The sequence below is a fragment of the Lissotriton vulgaris genome, unplaced genomic scaffold (genome assembly GCF_964263255.1).
Source record: "Lissotriton vulgaris unplaced genomic scaffold, aLisVul1.2 SCAFFOLD_2741, whole genome shotgun sequence".
NCBI lineage: Eukaryota > Metazoa > Chordata > Amphibia > Caudata > Salamandridae > Lissotriton > Lissotriton vulgaris.
Window position 1 is genome coordinate 120,994 of NW_028244740.1, and position 15,438 is coordinate 136,431.

Consider the following 15,438-nt stretch of genomic DNA (forward strand, 5'->3'; position numbering starts at 1 on the left):
TTTCGGCTTGTTGTAGGTGAAGTGATTGCAGCTGTGGTCGGTCCATAGGAGATCCATAGTGTGGCTGAAGGAGACATGATTGCTGGAGGTGAAGATGGGGTCGAGTGTGTGACCTGCGATGTGGGTGGGGGAAGTGACTAGTTGTTTAAGTCCGAGGTTGGCGAGGTTGTCCACGAGGGTGGCGGTGTTGTGGTCGTTTATCTTTTCAAGGTGAAAGTTGAGGTCTCCCAGAAGAATATAGTCTTTGGAGGGGAGTGCATGAGGAAGTCTGTGATGTCTTCACTGAATTTTGCGCGGGGTCCTGGTGGTCTGTAGAGGAGGGTGCCTCTGAGTGTGGTTTTGGGGTCGATGTGGATCTGGAAGTGAAGGTGTTCGGAGTTGGCGAGGTTGGTGTCAGAGCTGGTTGAGATGCGGATAGATTTCTTGTGGACGATAGCGATTCCTCCTCCTGTGTGGCTGGTACGGTCTTTGCGAGTGATCTTATAGTCTTCAGGGATGGCAATGGTGATGTCTGGTGCGGAGGAAGCATTCATCCATGTTTCCGTAAGGAAGGCGACGTCTGGAGAGAGGGTGTCTAGTAGGTTCCATAGGTCAATGGCGTGCCTGTGCACCGATCGGGTGTTGAGAAGGATGCATTGTAGGTGGTTGGGTTCGGGAATCTGTGGTGTAGTCGTAGTGGAGATGTTGTCGGTGCCGCAGAATTTGCAGGAGTAGCAAGAGAAAGGTCCATGGGTGTGGCCAGGGGCGGCTTGGACGCAGTTGGGGGCGCGACCGGGGTGGAGGGCTAGGATGGTGGCGGCATCGTAGGTAATGCGGGGGGCTGGGCAGAGCGAGGGGCAGGGGGTCTGGCGCTAGGCGCGGTCCAGGCGTAGACGGGCTTACCTTTGGCGCACCTTCGGCGCGCCCGTAGCGCGTGGACGCTGCGCGTGGGGGCATTGGCCATAAATGGATGGTGGAGGGGGTGGAGCGTGGGAGGGGCGGCTGGGAGGCGGGATCTGGGAGGAGCCACGGGCTGCCGAGGGTAAACACAGCTACAAAGTAGGTAAACAGTGAAAATGCACTCTACAATCGTCTCTTATCTGAAAAATCAGCAGTAGTGCGCAGAAGGACCTCTATATAGTGTCAGCAGGCAAGTACTAGCGAGCGCCGAGTACAATCCAGAGAAAGACAATTAAATAAATAAATTAAATCTGCACAAAAACGATACCGAGCGCTGAGTGCGCTTAAGCAGCAGGCAGGCAGGCAGGTAGGCAGGAGCGAATGCAGCCAGCAGTGAATGCAGCGTCTGGGGGAGGCAGAGGGCGAGGGGAGCAACCGGACAGGACAGTGTCCACTCGGTCACAAATGGTGGGAGGCCGTGACGCGTTAGCTGTGCTTGTGGGTGGGAGGGGCGGCTGGGAGGCGGGATCTGGGAGGAGCCACGGGCTGCCGAGGGTAAACACAGCTACAAAGTAGGTAAACAGTGAAAATGCACTCTACAATCGTCTCTTATCTGAAAAATCAGCAGTAGTGCGCAGAAGGACCTCTATATAGTGTCAGCAGGCAAGTACTAGCGAGCGCCGAGTACAATCCAGAGAAAGACAATTAAATAAATAAATTAAATCTGCACAAAAACGATACCGAGCGCTGAGTGCGCTTAAGCAGCAGGCAGGCAGGCAGGTAGGCAGGAGCGAATGCAGCCAGCAGTGAATGCAGCGTCTGGGGGAGGCAGAGGGCGAGGGGAGCAACCGGACAGGACAGTGTCCACTAGTCAAAGCTGTGAAGAAATATCTTATAACGGTCCAATAATAGGTTTGTGTTGTCGCCATGTTAATAAAAGGTCTGGAAAAGCATGTGGTTCTTGCCACATATAAAAAACACCTGGCTAAATCCTGTTTCTGTAAAGTAGCTTGAAGGGCCTTTGCTCCATGAGCTTCAAGACGTATCTATTCATAATAAATGTATTTATGCTCCATGAGTGTTTTAATAATTGTACCCTGGTAAATGGAAATGTTGTTTAGTTACTGTTTATATTATACAGCAGAACAAAAATATTAAGGTAATACATTCCATTAACATAGCAAATGTAAAAAGTATGTACAGCCACCCCCACGCCCCTCGACCACCAGAAGAGGGAAGAGTACATACCTGTTGGGAGCCCATGGTTGGGGCTTCCGATGACTCAAGTTGAACATAGAGGGCTGCAGCTTCTTGTAAGGTAGGGCTGTGTGAACCTGGATGCTTCGGCAGTCATGGGTAAAGGATGGCTTTGTGTCGTAGCCTGCAGTCACTGGATCAAAGAGACCTATGGCACTACTGCAGGTGTCTGCCCAGCAAAGTTCTAGAGGGGAGAGGGACTTCTGCAAGCAGAGGATCAAGGGAGCGTGGCCGTTGATGTGTAGCCCGTCAGCGAGGGATGGGTAAAAGGCATATGTCCAGGGTTTTCAGTGAGATTACAAAACTGGGGGTCCCTCAAAGGGGCGCAGCCGATGTCATTAGGATGTGGCTTAAAAAGTATGCTGAAAATCTGTGTTTAGCATAGTGTGTCACCCAACTGGAAATTTGCTGCTTCTGTCATTGCATCCCAGTATAGACTATAACAAGTAAAATTACACTTACAACAAGCCAGGACTATTGGTTGTATAAGATAAATAAGCAACAACTATGGCTTGGTTGTATAGAATATTGAAAATGCTTCAGTTCTGAAATTATGAGACTATGAAATAACTACAACGAGTCTCTGAGGTTAAACAAAAGCAGTGAACGGTGGTACTGTTGCGGAGTTAAGAATCGTTCACTCTGAGGATAAGAGCAAAAACGTAGGACCCGACAGGGACCCGTCTCAGCACCTGCTTTATAGAACTGTCGGTGCTGAGCACCGGCAGGTCCCAGCCCACTTAAAGTCCTACATATGGTATTAAATGAGTGAATACTTGCTCAGACAGAGGGCACAAGGTCTGGATGTTGCTGCAGGTCCATTGTAGTGGGCGGGGCTCTGCAGAGATGGATGCTATGAGAGCGTCTGCAGCATCAGCTGCGAGGTTGAAAGCTTCTGCAGCTTCCCGCAAAGATGGGCTCACCGAGGCTGGCTCCGTCGCGTTGTTTGGTCTTGGGGGCTCGAGAAGACATGCTCTAACCTGAAATCTGCTACGAGCTTCCAACAGATAGGGTAAAATGGCTTGATGGAGCCAGTGGCTCTAGCAGATTAGTTTAGGAGGTGGACAATACAACTGCACGTACGGCTTAAGGTGGACGAATGCTGCTGCAGGTCCCTACACGCAGGATCTTGGTCAGGGAACTGGTCGGATTCTGTTCCAGGAATTATTTCTTGGTGCTCGTCCAGGGCGGTGTTTGGATGGGTGGGGGGGACTTAATGCAGTTTCGTGACCCTGGAGAGATGGGACGAATACTGCTGTCCCATGAAGTATAGCTTGAAAGACACTAGAAAGCGCTGCAGGGAGTCTCGGGTGGCGGGTTGTTAGGTGCTCCTGCCTCAGGTAGTAGGCCCCAGCAGGGATGCTGCTCCTCTTCCTAGGTTGATAGCAGGACCCTATCGCTACAGTTCTAGTGCTCCCCCCCAAGCCTATTCGTTACTGGAGGAGCGCAAGGATTTCCCAGCAGGAGACAACGGAGGTGATTTGGAAGGGAGCAGCAGGGGTATCAGCAGGCCTCCTGTGCCTCTATCCCAGGAGAAAAAGAGGGGGGGGGGGGGGGCTACAGCCGATAGACACCAACAAAGGACTAGACTGACCAGACGCAGTGTTCCGTCGTTTTAAGCTCCCAATTTGTTTGTGCTCCATCCTTTGGTGCGCATGCGTGTTACCGTACGCAAGTATTCGTAAGCACGCGTACTATGCAATTTGTCACAGAACCGGTCATTTTACGCTTCATAGTCCGCTGCCGTTTTAGTACGCATGCGTGTCATTGTGTGCATGTGCTCCCCGCTGCCGCATTTTCTTGTGTGCGCAGGAGCACGCAGGTGTAGTTTTAGTGCGCATGCGTATCATTGTACGAATGCGTCTTGGTACGCATGCGTTCCAGAGGTAGGTGTCGCTTCCTTGCGCATGCGTGTCATCGTGCATCCCGCGTACTTTGAAATTTGTCATTGTAGTATTTTAAGCTTCTGTTGAAGCAGAAGTCGCCTGATCCTTCCCTGAACTCTTTACCTCGAGTGGTTGGGGAAGGTGTTAGTCTGGCATAGCCTTTGAGAGGAGCAGACGTGCCAATAGACCCGGTTCTGACGGGAGAATCCCGATTTTCCGAGCAAAAAAAAATGGTTTATTTTAGCCGTCTTCCGCCTGAAGTTGCATGTTCTTAGATAAAAGTTTTTGTAAACAAGGCAAGGTCCTTGTAGATAATCAGTCCAGTAGTCCATAGCTGCTGCCAAGGTTTCAGCTTGCTTATGAGCATACATGCCAACATTTCAGGAGAGCAAAGAGGGAGATTTAAAAAAATAAATCGGGAGAATGGGGCTTTGAATCGGGTTACTGGCATGTATGGGCTTTGGAAGTGGCTGCTGCAGGATCGGCATTTGAAACGTAAATGCACGTTTTTTTCTTACCTTTCGGAAGCATGGAGCATAATGGCAGGCAGAGAGGGTGATGCAAGTGTTGAGCACTGGCCTGGCAGGTTGTTGGTAATGCATGCACCCCCCACCCCCCTGTGGCAGCCCGGGCTGAAACAGCTCCCCCCCAAGTACTTCGCAGGTTTTTGAAAGACGATTCCCAAGTTAATGACGCTTTGTTGGTTTTTCACCCCTTCGAGAGCCCCTGCATCGCCACTCTTTGTTGGAAGTATTAGCACTTTACACAATACCAAGCCGTGTCAGCTGGAACCCCAGACGAATCGGGTTTTTGCTTGTACGAATCGGAAGGCGGGAGACTAACCTTCAAATCGGTAGTCTCACGCCTGAATCGGGAGGGTTGGCATGTCTGCTTATGAGTGACATTTTCATTTTTAGGTCTCGCCTCTCAATGCGCATACGCATTGAGCGGAGCGAGACTATAGGGGTTTAAACAGACTTTAACTAACTGACGATTTGATGCTGTGCCCGTGCGCTTTTAGGTCAATGCGCAAGCGCATTGACATAAAATGCGTGTGCACAGCATCAAATCGTCAGCCATCTGTTGCCCAGCTTGGTGCCGCTCCACCCCCTGCGGCATCAGAAGCTTTCACGGCCGGCCGGCCGTGCTTTCAGTTTCACGGCCGGCCGGCCGTGTCTCCCTTTCTTTTAACTTGTTTCTTGTTTTTTTTCTGCCCCTGTTGTGCCGTTCGTCCGCCCTCCATCCCTGGTAATCTCCCCATCTCCTGCCCAGATAACCAAAATGTATAAAACCGCCTCATGAGAAATTCGTAAGGTCCTAGACGGACTGAAAGTTTGCTGCAGACTTGGTAAAACCCAGGAGTTTTGATGAAAGAATGACATCGGAGTGAATGTATCTATTATACGGCCTCTGCTCTCTCCCCCTCTTTTCCCCTCCCAGCCCCCACCTATGTCATCCTGTCACCCCTTCCCATGCGTTTGCTGCCTCCATGCCCCTCACTTCATTTGAATCCTGGACACGGCAGACACACAGAGATGAGGTTACGTTCCAGTTACTCAGTCTGTTTCTACTTATTCAGTTTCTTGCCTTCCGTTCTGTCATTGCGCCGTCCGTCCGCCCTCCGTCACTGGTAATCTCCCCATCTCCTGCCCACAACGAATGGATAACCAAAATGTATAAAACCGCCTCATGAGAAATTCGTAAGGTCCTAGACGGACTGAAAGTTTGCTGCAGACTTGGTAAAACCCAGGAGTTTTGATGAAAGAATGACATCGGAGTGAATGTATCTATTATACGGCCTCTGCTCTCTCCCCCTCTTTTCCCCTCCCAGCCCCCACCTATTTCATCCAGTCACCCCTTCCCATGCGTCTGCTGCCTCCATGCCCCTCACTTCATTTGAATCCTGGACACGGCAGACACACAGAGATGAGGTTACGTTCCAGTTACTCAGTCTGTTTCTGCTTATTCAGTTTCTTGCCTTCCGTTCTGTCATTGCGCCGTCCGTCCTCCGTCACTGGTAATCTCCCCATCTCCTGCCCACAACGAATGGATAACCATTATGTATAAAACCTCCTCATGAGAAATTCGTACGGTCCTAGACGGACTGAAAGTTTGCTGCAGACTTGGTAAAACCCAGGAGTTTTGATGAAAGAATGACATTGGAGTGAATGTATCTATTATACGGCCTCTGCTCTCTCCCCCTCTTTTTCCCTCCCAGCCCCCACCTATGTCATCCTGTCACCCCTTCCCATGCGTCTGTTGCCTCCATGCCCCTCACTTCATTTGAATCCTGGACACAGCAGACACACAGAGATGAGGTTACGTTCCAGTTACTCAGTCTGCTTCTGCTTATTCAGTTTCTTGCCTTCCGTTCTGTCATTGCGCACACTGTCCACACTTTTCAGGATTCTTCCCGGTACCTTGCGTTCTTAATGTTTGGTGTGTGATCTAAATACAAACCCAAGGTTGGCTCAGGTGACACGCATGGGGCCATTTGGTGAATATTTTATTTCACAGAACTCCCTCAATGAGCTGCTTCCGACATCCATCATTCAACATCCACCCATGCATCGTTTCACCCAAGCATTCACCCACCCATTCACACTTTCATCCATCTACGTGTGTTGCCGGAACATAGACCATGGAGGAACTATTTCCCCCCCCCCCCCCCCCTATAGCCCCTGTGCTTGGTATCTGGTTCAGCGTCAAACGTTCAAAACAATACCTTTATTACATGTATTTGCTCTTTTCATAGCTGCAGGACTTGGTTCGGATGCGGTTTTATTAACTGAATGTTTTTCTCGACTCATGTCACTCTCCCACTGTGGATAAAGTGCAGAGAGTCGGCCCGGGAACCTGCACAGCTCGTTAACGGAAGGGTTTCACTTCAGTGTGACATTCCTGCCACTCCACCCCCTGCGGCAACAAAGGCTTTCACGGCCGGCCGGCCGTGCTTTCAGTTTCACGATCGGCCGGACGTGTCTCCTTTTCTTTTAACTTGTTTCTTGTTTTTGTTTCTGCCCCTGTTGTGCCGTCAATCCCCCCTCCGTCACTGGTAATCTCCCCATCTCCTGCCCACAACGAATGGATAACCAAAATGTATAAAACCGCCTCATGAGAAATTCGTAAGGTTCTAGACGGACTGAAAGTTTGCTGCAGACTTGGTAAAACCCAGGAGTTTTCATGAAAGAATGACATCGGAGTGAATGTATCTATTATACAGCCTCTGCTCTCTCCCCCTCTTTTCCCCGCCCAGCCGCCACCTATGTCATCCGGTCACCCCTTCCCATGCGTCTGCTGCCTCCATGCCCCTCACTTCATTTGAATCCTGGACACGGCAGACACACAGAGATGAGGTTCCGTTCCAGTTACTCAGTCTGTTTCTGCTTATTCAGTTTCTTGCCTTCCGTTCTGTCATTGCGCCGTCAATCCGCCCTCCTTCACTGGTAATCTCCCCATCTCCTGCCCACAACGAATGGATAACCAAAATGTATAAAACCGCCTCATGAGAAATTCGTAAGGTCCTAGACGGACTGAAAGTTTGCTGCAGACTTGGTAAAACCCAGGAGTTTTCATGAAAGAATGACATCGGAGTGAATGTATCTATTATACAGCCTCTGCTCTCTCCCCCTCTTTTCCCCGCCCAGCCCCCACCTATGTCATCCGGTCACCCCTTCCCATGCGTCTGCTGCCTCCATGCCCCTCACTTCATTTGAATCCTGGACACGGCAGACACACAGAGATGAGGTTCCGTTCCAGTTACTCAGTCTGTTTCTGCTTATTCAGTTTCTTGCCTTCCGTTCTGTCATTGCGCCGTCAATCCGCCCTCCGTCACTGGTAATCTCCCCATCTCCTGCCCACAACGAATGGATAACCAAAATGTATAAAACCGACTCATGAGAAATTCGTAAGGTCCTAGACGGACTGAAAGTTTGCTGCAGACTTGGTAAAACCCAGGAGTTTTGATGAAAGAATGACATCGGAGTGAATGTATCTATTATACAGCCTCTGCTCTCTCCCCCTCTTTTCCCCGCCCAGCCCCCACCTATGTCATCCGGTCACCCCTTCCCATGCGTCTGCTGCCTCCATGCCCCTCACTTCATTTGAATCCTGGACACGGCAGACACACACAGATGAGGTTCCGTTCCAGTTACTCAGTCTGTTTCTGCTTATTCAGTTTCTTGCCTTCCGTTCTGTCATTGTGCACACTGCCCACACTTTTCGGGATTTTTCCCGGTACCTTGCATTCTTAATGTTCGGTGTGTGATCTAAATACAAACCCAAGGTTGGCTCAGGTGACACGCATGGGGCCAATCGGTGAATATTTTATTTCACAGAACTCCCTCAATAAGCTGCTTCCGACATCCATCATTCAACATCCACCCATGCATCGTTTCGCCCAAGCATTCACCCACTTACCGCATCCACCATCACCACATCCACCACCACCACATCCACCGCATCCACCACCACATCCACCACCACATCCACCATCACCACCACATCCACCACCACATCCACCATCACCTCCACATCCACCATGACATCCACCGTCACATCCACCACCACATCCACCACATCCGCCACCACATCCACCACCACAACCACCACATCCACACCCACCACCACCACATCCACCACCACCACCGCATCCACCACCACCACATCCAACACATCCACCACCACTTCCACCGCATCCACCACCACCACATCCACCACCACATCCACCACCCCTTTCACCACATCCACCACCACCACATCCACCACCTCCACCACATCCACCACCACCACCACATCCACCCCCACATCCACCACCATCACCACCACATCCACCTCCACATCCACCACCATCACCACCACTTCCACCATCACCACCACATCCACCACCACCATATCACCCACATCCACCACCACCACATCTGTATGTGTGTGTGTGTGTGTGTGTGTGTGTGGCTCTGTGTGTGTGTAGGTGCAAATGCAATGTTCTTGGATTTTCGTCACAATAAAATACACTGAACATAATCTTCACAAAAGTTATTTACAAACGTTTAAGCTATTGCCATTATAAATTACAATAACTTTTATTTAAGTATTAATTATTTACAAAATTAAAAGCCATTGTTATTTGTAATATCAATACATCTATGTCACGTAAATACAACACACATTGCATTACACATGCTATAGGTGTCACATTTGCGAAAGTTAAAACTATTGACATTGTAACTGACAAAGCTATTAATTTTGCTATTTTCAAAACCAACACATAAATAAAAAAAGTGTCATTTACAATACCAATCGCTCAAACTTTCCTAATGCGAGACCTATTACATTCCCAATGCTTGTTTCAGTGTACTTATGAGTGACATTCAACAACTGTGAGTAACACTTTCTCGTGAGAAAAATAAAGCAATGAAGACCAGGGAAACATATAAATATCAGAATTTACACCCATTTGTGCAGCCAAAAACTCACACTTTACTGTACCAGTCGGTAGAAAATTAGAAAAAGAAAATCACAAAAAGACGGTATTTTCTCCCTCATTAGTTCATACTACAAGCAGCAGGTATAATATAGAAATCACTTTAAACGTGCTTTAGAGATGCTCGTAATGATCCCTACTGATACGTAAAATAAACAAAAACAGAAAAGTCATGTTGAAAGTGAATACAAATGGCTTAATGTGTACATGAACAAATGTTAATATCCGGTATATTTTTCCAATGCTCGCAATCCTAACTATCTTGAAAAGTGAGGAACCGACCGACCTGAGAGGCACCAGCGGCTGCATTCTGGCTTCGGGCGTCGTAGATAGAAAAGCACTTTGTGAGCTAGACAACGGCTGGTGAAAGTCTGTTCTAAAGACTTTCCTTTCTGCCTAGGCTGGAAGTCCTGCCCACACCAAACTGGATGGGCACTGTGACTGGGCCTAATCAGTGCATCCATTACTACAAACAAAGCCAAACAGTGAACACTTCTGAACAGGCTCAGTGACGATGACGCCTTAAAATAAGCTTTAAAATAATTGTAAGCACATACATTGCTCTTTTAATATTAGGATAATGTTGTTTGGTAAGCAAGACAAAATGTAACCTCATTTAGAAATGTAATACCAAACTGGATGTTGTAGACTCTCGGCAAACGGTGCAGGCGCCCAATCTTGTATTTCATAATAACAAATCCCAAACGCTAAAGCTCCTATTTAGTAACGGTGAATGTAGATCACACCTCTACACCTAACACAGGCGCTGACAGCAGAGCACCATTCTGTGAAGTGTGCATTCTACCTCTTGTGAAGTTGAATTCACAGTTTCGAGGCTACCACCAGATCTGTTCCCTTAGCAAGCAGCGAATAACTTCCGATCTGGCATATGCCTGCGTAGTGAGTTATTACAGTGTAGCTGGTAATGCACTGGTAACAGGACGTCATAGCATAACCGGAAACATCACACAGTTTCTCCCTGACACGTGATCTAGTGTCAGCCGAGGCTGAGTGGCGATGTTTGGAATAGCGCTGTAGCAGAGTGATAATGGGGTCCTTGTTATCAGGCCATTCTCTGCAGCCTGTCACGTCCTCTATCCCAGGGCCCGAGTTAAGTGCAGGTAAAGATCTTTGACCTACCAGAAATGCGTGACTTTGCATATCAGTTCGGTGATGCGGACCACCACACTGAAATGCGATAGAGTCACGCCTGATGTGTGATACTTGGCAGTACTGGTAGCCAGTTGTATGGATTGTGTAGGTTTATTCAGTTTAGTGGTCGAAGTGGGCGGGATCGGCAGGGCATGGCGTGCCCCTACTTCTTTAATTTCATAGAGTCCGTTCCCCTACTTTATTATTTTAAACATTCCTCCTGGACGGCAGAAATCGCCAAGGTCGATATTTAAGGCTCAGCTTTTGGGAACGGGCAGAGAAGGAAAAGGACTCTGTCTTTTCCTTCGTGCCACGAGAAGACCAGGGCAGTGTCCAGTTCTCCTGCCGCTCGCAGCTGGCCTCTCTCTTTGTTCCCTCTCTTTCTGTCTCGCTCCGCCTCATTTAGTGAAAACCGAGTCTTCAAGAAATAGGTATTACCTTCTCTTTCCTCCTTTCGTTTATTTGCTCCCCTGTGAAATGGAATAAATAAAGAGCAAAATTGGCATAGCCAATAGGTCTCGACTTTGGGACCTTATAAGTGTTTACCCATGCAACAGTTGATGTTGTTGCACCAAGGATATTGTGCTACATAACTAAATACTACATGGGCAACAGCATGAATTTGTGTTTGTTTCAAGTAATGTTTGCAGTAATAAGAAAAAGGAGAAAACAACTCACCTCCTATCAACAAGCTCTATATAAAGAGTGAAATACAGTAATGAATAGCAGAGTAGTCTGTGGGTATGATGAGAGTTAGTGGGTGAGGGTGAGACGGTTCTCTTCTTACTATATTCCAATATGTTATTATGCTGTGAAAATTATAAAATGATTGATAATGCAAACATAAAGGCCACCATTGGATATATTCCATTTATTATATTCCCTTTGAGCTATTCATTACTGTGTTTGACTCTATACATAGAGATTGTTGATTGAAGTTGGGATGTTGTTCCATTTTTCTTGTTTTCCCTGTCCCGCTCCATTATCTGTTTTCTTTGAGGGACCCTTCGTTTCAAGGTACCATGTAAAAACTGGCCCAAAAAGCAATAAAACAGGCCCACAAACAGCCAAAAAACGTCCCACACACTAACCTTTCAATCCAGCCTTCAATGCCCTGCCAGATTGCCCTATAGACAGGGCCCCTGGAATTATGGGGCAGGAGATGGCCAAATTATGTGGCTGGGTTGACTAAGTTAAGGGGGGCAAATTATGCAGCATAATGAGGCACATTTTGTGACATAGTTGTTCCATTATTCTGACATTTTTACACTTGATAACACTCTCTGAGCTTAGGTTGCATCTCATTGGTACCAATTTAGCATCTAAATATAGCAAGAAGCAACAGAAAGATGACCAGTTAACCTTTGAAAAGGGCCTTCCATCAGACAGCAACACATGTTGCTGTGTCTTTATTGGCTTTTGAACCATCTGAACTAGAAACAATTATTGTTTTGCTAAACTCAAGATTATGCAGCAGATGATCGATTATGTGGCAAATGAGGCATATCTATAACTATGCGGAAACGCCACTGTTGCACAATCGCATTCATTCCAGTGGCCCTGCCTATAGGCCAGTCCAACCATGACTACCAGCCTCCAGCAACACAGGGTGGCCTCTGCTGCTGGTAAGGGTAGCCTGGTGCTCTGCTGCTGCCGCCATACTGAATTGTCTATTCTTGCCATGCCCTAGAATTGTCCCTACGCGGGAACATTTAAATTTACTGTCGGGATCTAGCCCAGCGCGCCTGCCCAATAAACTACGTTTCCCGACTCTCACGGGCGCGGGACTGCATTACCCAGAATTCTCGGCGGGAATCACGGGATATCTCTGGGCCAAACCGGAAGACCGGTGCTAGTGATTCTTCAGGGTTCGGAGACGGCGGCTGCTCCTCTGATCGGCGTTCTCAAGTGACTTCAAGAGTTCCTGTTTATCGGTATTCGGGAGTCTTCTGTTCTGTTTATCTGTAGCGCGTTGGCTAGCGCGCTCCGTAGTATTGACTTCGTGTTGTGCTTATCAAGTAATAAGTACGGCGTTGGTGTTTGGTTTTGCCTCGCAGCTGCGAGGGAACTTTGATATAGTTTGAGGGCTTCGCTCTCGTTCATGAGAGGATTCCTGGGCGTGAGTGCCTTTTTGTATTACGGACATTCAAGTGGCGGAGTACAGGGGGGGATTGTAGGACCTCCGCACTGCCGTCACGAATCCTTGGTCTGGGATTCCTTACATCAAAACATTTGTGGAATTATAAGTACCAAAGCGGAGTGTGGTAGTGAAGGAACTACACACTGCCGTGTTTGGTTATTTCGAGTGTACAACGATCTATATACCTAAAACTTGTGGATTATAATTACCAAAGCGGAGTGTGGTAGTGAAGGAACTACGCACTGCCGTGTTTGGGTATCTTGAGGGTACAACAGGAAAAAAGGAAAACAGTGTCCTTTAAGAAAATGACAGAGTGAACTTTTGACCAATAAATAGCACAGGGGTGCTCCTTACTATTACTTTGGAAACATTTACAATTCCTTTGTTAGCACAATGGGGTATGTGTAGATCTACATTTAAGACTTTTAGTCATTTACAACCATGCTTGTTGGTAATGCCTTTTCTCTTGTGTTGACCAGGAAGGAAGGAAGACGGGAGATACAGCGATAGGGTGGTGTAGAGTCATCCATTTACAGGTGAAGTCCTGGGGGTATGGAATTAGTGAGAATTGATGAGAGTAGGGTTGTGTAAAGTATTAACCTATGTACTTTTGTCTTACAGTTTCTTTATCCCTGCTGCCCCTTCCTTCTTCTCTTTATTCTTTCTGGGTTTTTTCCCCTTTTGGGGTTTTTTCCCTCGCCGTATCGTCTGAGCACCCTGTGTTTCTACTTCAGGGTGTTCGGTCGGTCCGGAGGTGGAGCATTGTTGCTGCACGTGGATCTTGCGGAGTGCAAAACCTTACATTTACAGATACATTTTGCACCCCTGAAATGTGTTACTCAGGCTCAGCAACTGTCATGGGTACTCTTGCACTTACTTGCTGTGTGTAGCGGTATAAGCCTTTTAAGTTGCTTTAGCGCTAAATATTGATCAAATATACACTTCCCATTGCATCAGATGGCTTTTTCTAACATTGTCGAACTTTTTTTTTTTTTTTTTAATGAAGCCGATGGTCGTGTCGTTTGAACCAACATCATCACAAATCTAGCCCGCCAGACAATCTGCTATAGGACCACTTTTTTTGTGTTGTTGCTCGTCTCTGTGTACTAACCGACAACACAATGATCGGATTTGTCTCTTTGGACGATATCAGTGCATGCCACAATCAGTGAGGGAATACTTGCGTACTCACAGTGTTTTTACAGTATATTTTTATGTATAGATATTACATTATTGTCAGGTAGATACTATATTGAAATTATGTTTTCGATAAACTTAAATATGCTCCACATTGGTCATTATGGGGTATCTTGGTAGGCTAATGCCGCAAAACGTTTTACTTTGATTGTAAAGAAGGCATCACAGTGTATTCAGTGTTTACAAATCAGGGTTTCACTACTCCCTCTGCGCTACCGGACCCAGGAAAAGACCCCTGCTGCGGCTCCTGCTGCCTAAAGGGGACTTCCCGGCTTGTTCTGCGTGCTGAGCCCGGCAGCCAACCCTGCCCGAGACAGATGCCCCGTGCGTACTCTTGTTGGTAAACACCTGAGCCACAGCCCTCTGCCTGAATCCGTCCGAGTCCCCCGGCGGTGAGAGTGAGCAGGGAGGTTTATGGGGGGAGCACATCTGGCCCGCTGTCAGACCGCAGAGCCCCTATGCGCCCCCTCACTGTGGCGGTGTGTGCATCATGGAACATTCCCGTAACTTGCCTGCCTGACAAATTCGAAAATCTAGCAAAAGGCGACCCCCCATTATTAGGGGGAACTGCTGGCATGAAGGCAAATTCTAAAAGCTGCGCGGCCGCGAAAGTTAAAGCTAAATGGAAATGAAAACCAGAGACAAAACAGATGGCCCCTGCACGCCGCTGATGAAAACCTGAGACAAAACAGATGGCCCCTGCGCACCGCTGCTGGCTCCCGAGAGCAAAACGCTCTGGGAGTAAACCTTTGAAAATAAGCTGGGACATCCACACGCCTCTGGCCAGTTGTGTACTGAAGCCAGACGCAAAGGCCAATAGCGTGTGAGCACACCAAACTACGAAACCCGTTCTCTGTGGCATATAAATAGTAGGGTATCAGCCGCTATCGTTTCCTCTTCAGCGTGGTGTGTACATCACCATATCTTTCTATATAATCTTAAACAAAAACCTTCTTTATATCTTATGGTTTTTTGCACCACTCTCATGCCTATTATTTAAAGTTCCTCTTTCCAATGACAGGCCTCCAGAAACAACATGTCGGTAATTGGTTTTAGACCCTGTTCAGTCATCAACTTTTACCAATAAACACAACTCACCTGTCTAGGTGAAAAAATGTGAGAGAGATAAGTGACACCTCACGGGCGAACCACCAAGGGGGAACTGGCAGGTACTCACCAGATCAGCCCACTGTTCCCATCATAGGTAGTCAACTTATCTCAAAAAAAGAACAAAAAATGTGTTCTAATTAAGTGTCCAAACAAAACAGAAACAAGGTGCAGATAGAGTGATAGGCGAATCCACTCTGCCATGGTGACGATGTGTAACTAAAATTGATCAGCACACCTATTATACAATACTTTTATTATTCAAAGAGGTGAGCTGCCAAAATAAAATTGTGTACAGGATGCTATTCATGCATACCTATTTCACAAGCCAACATGTT

General features: G+C 47.6%; 1 protein-coding gene across 1 annotated transcript in view; it reads right to left on the reverse strand.

Moving 5' to 3' along the window:
- Positions 1–3,742, reverse strand: part of LOC147667142 (zinc finger protein 436-like) — a 74,478-nt gene extending 70,736 nt beyond the window's left edge. Inside the window, exon 1 of the mRNA XM_086948894.1 lies at positions 2,128–3,742. Coding sequence (XP_086805020.1) covers positions 2,128–2,142 — 15 coding nt within the window. The 5' untranslated portion in view covers positions 2,143–3,742. The remainder of the gene's footprint in view (positions 1–2,127) is intronic.
- Between the last annotated feature and the right edge of the window lie 11,696 nt (positions 3,743–15,438).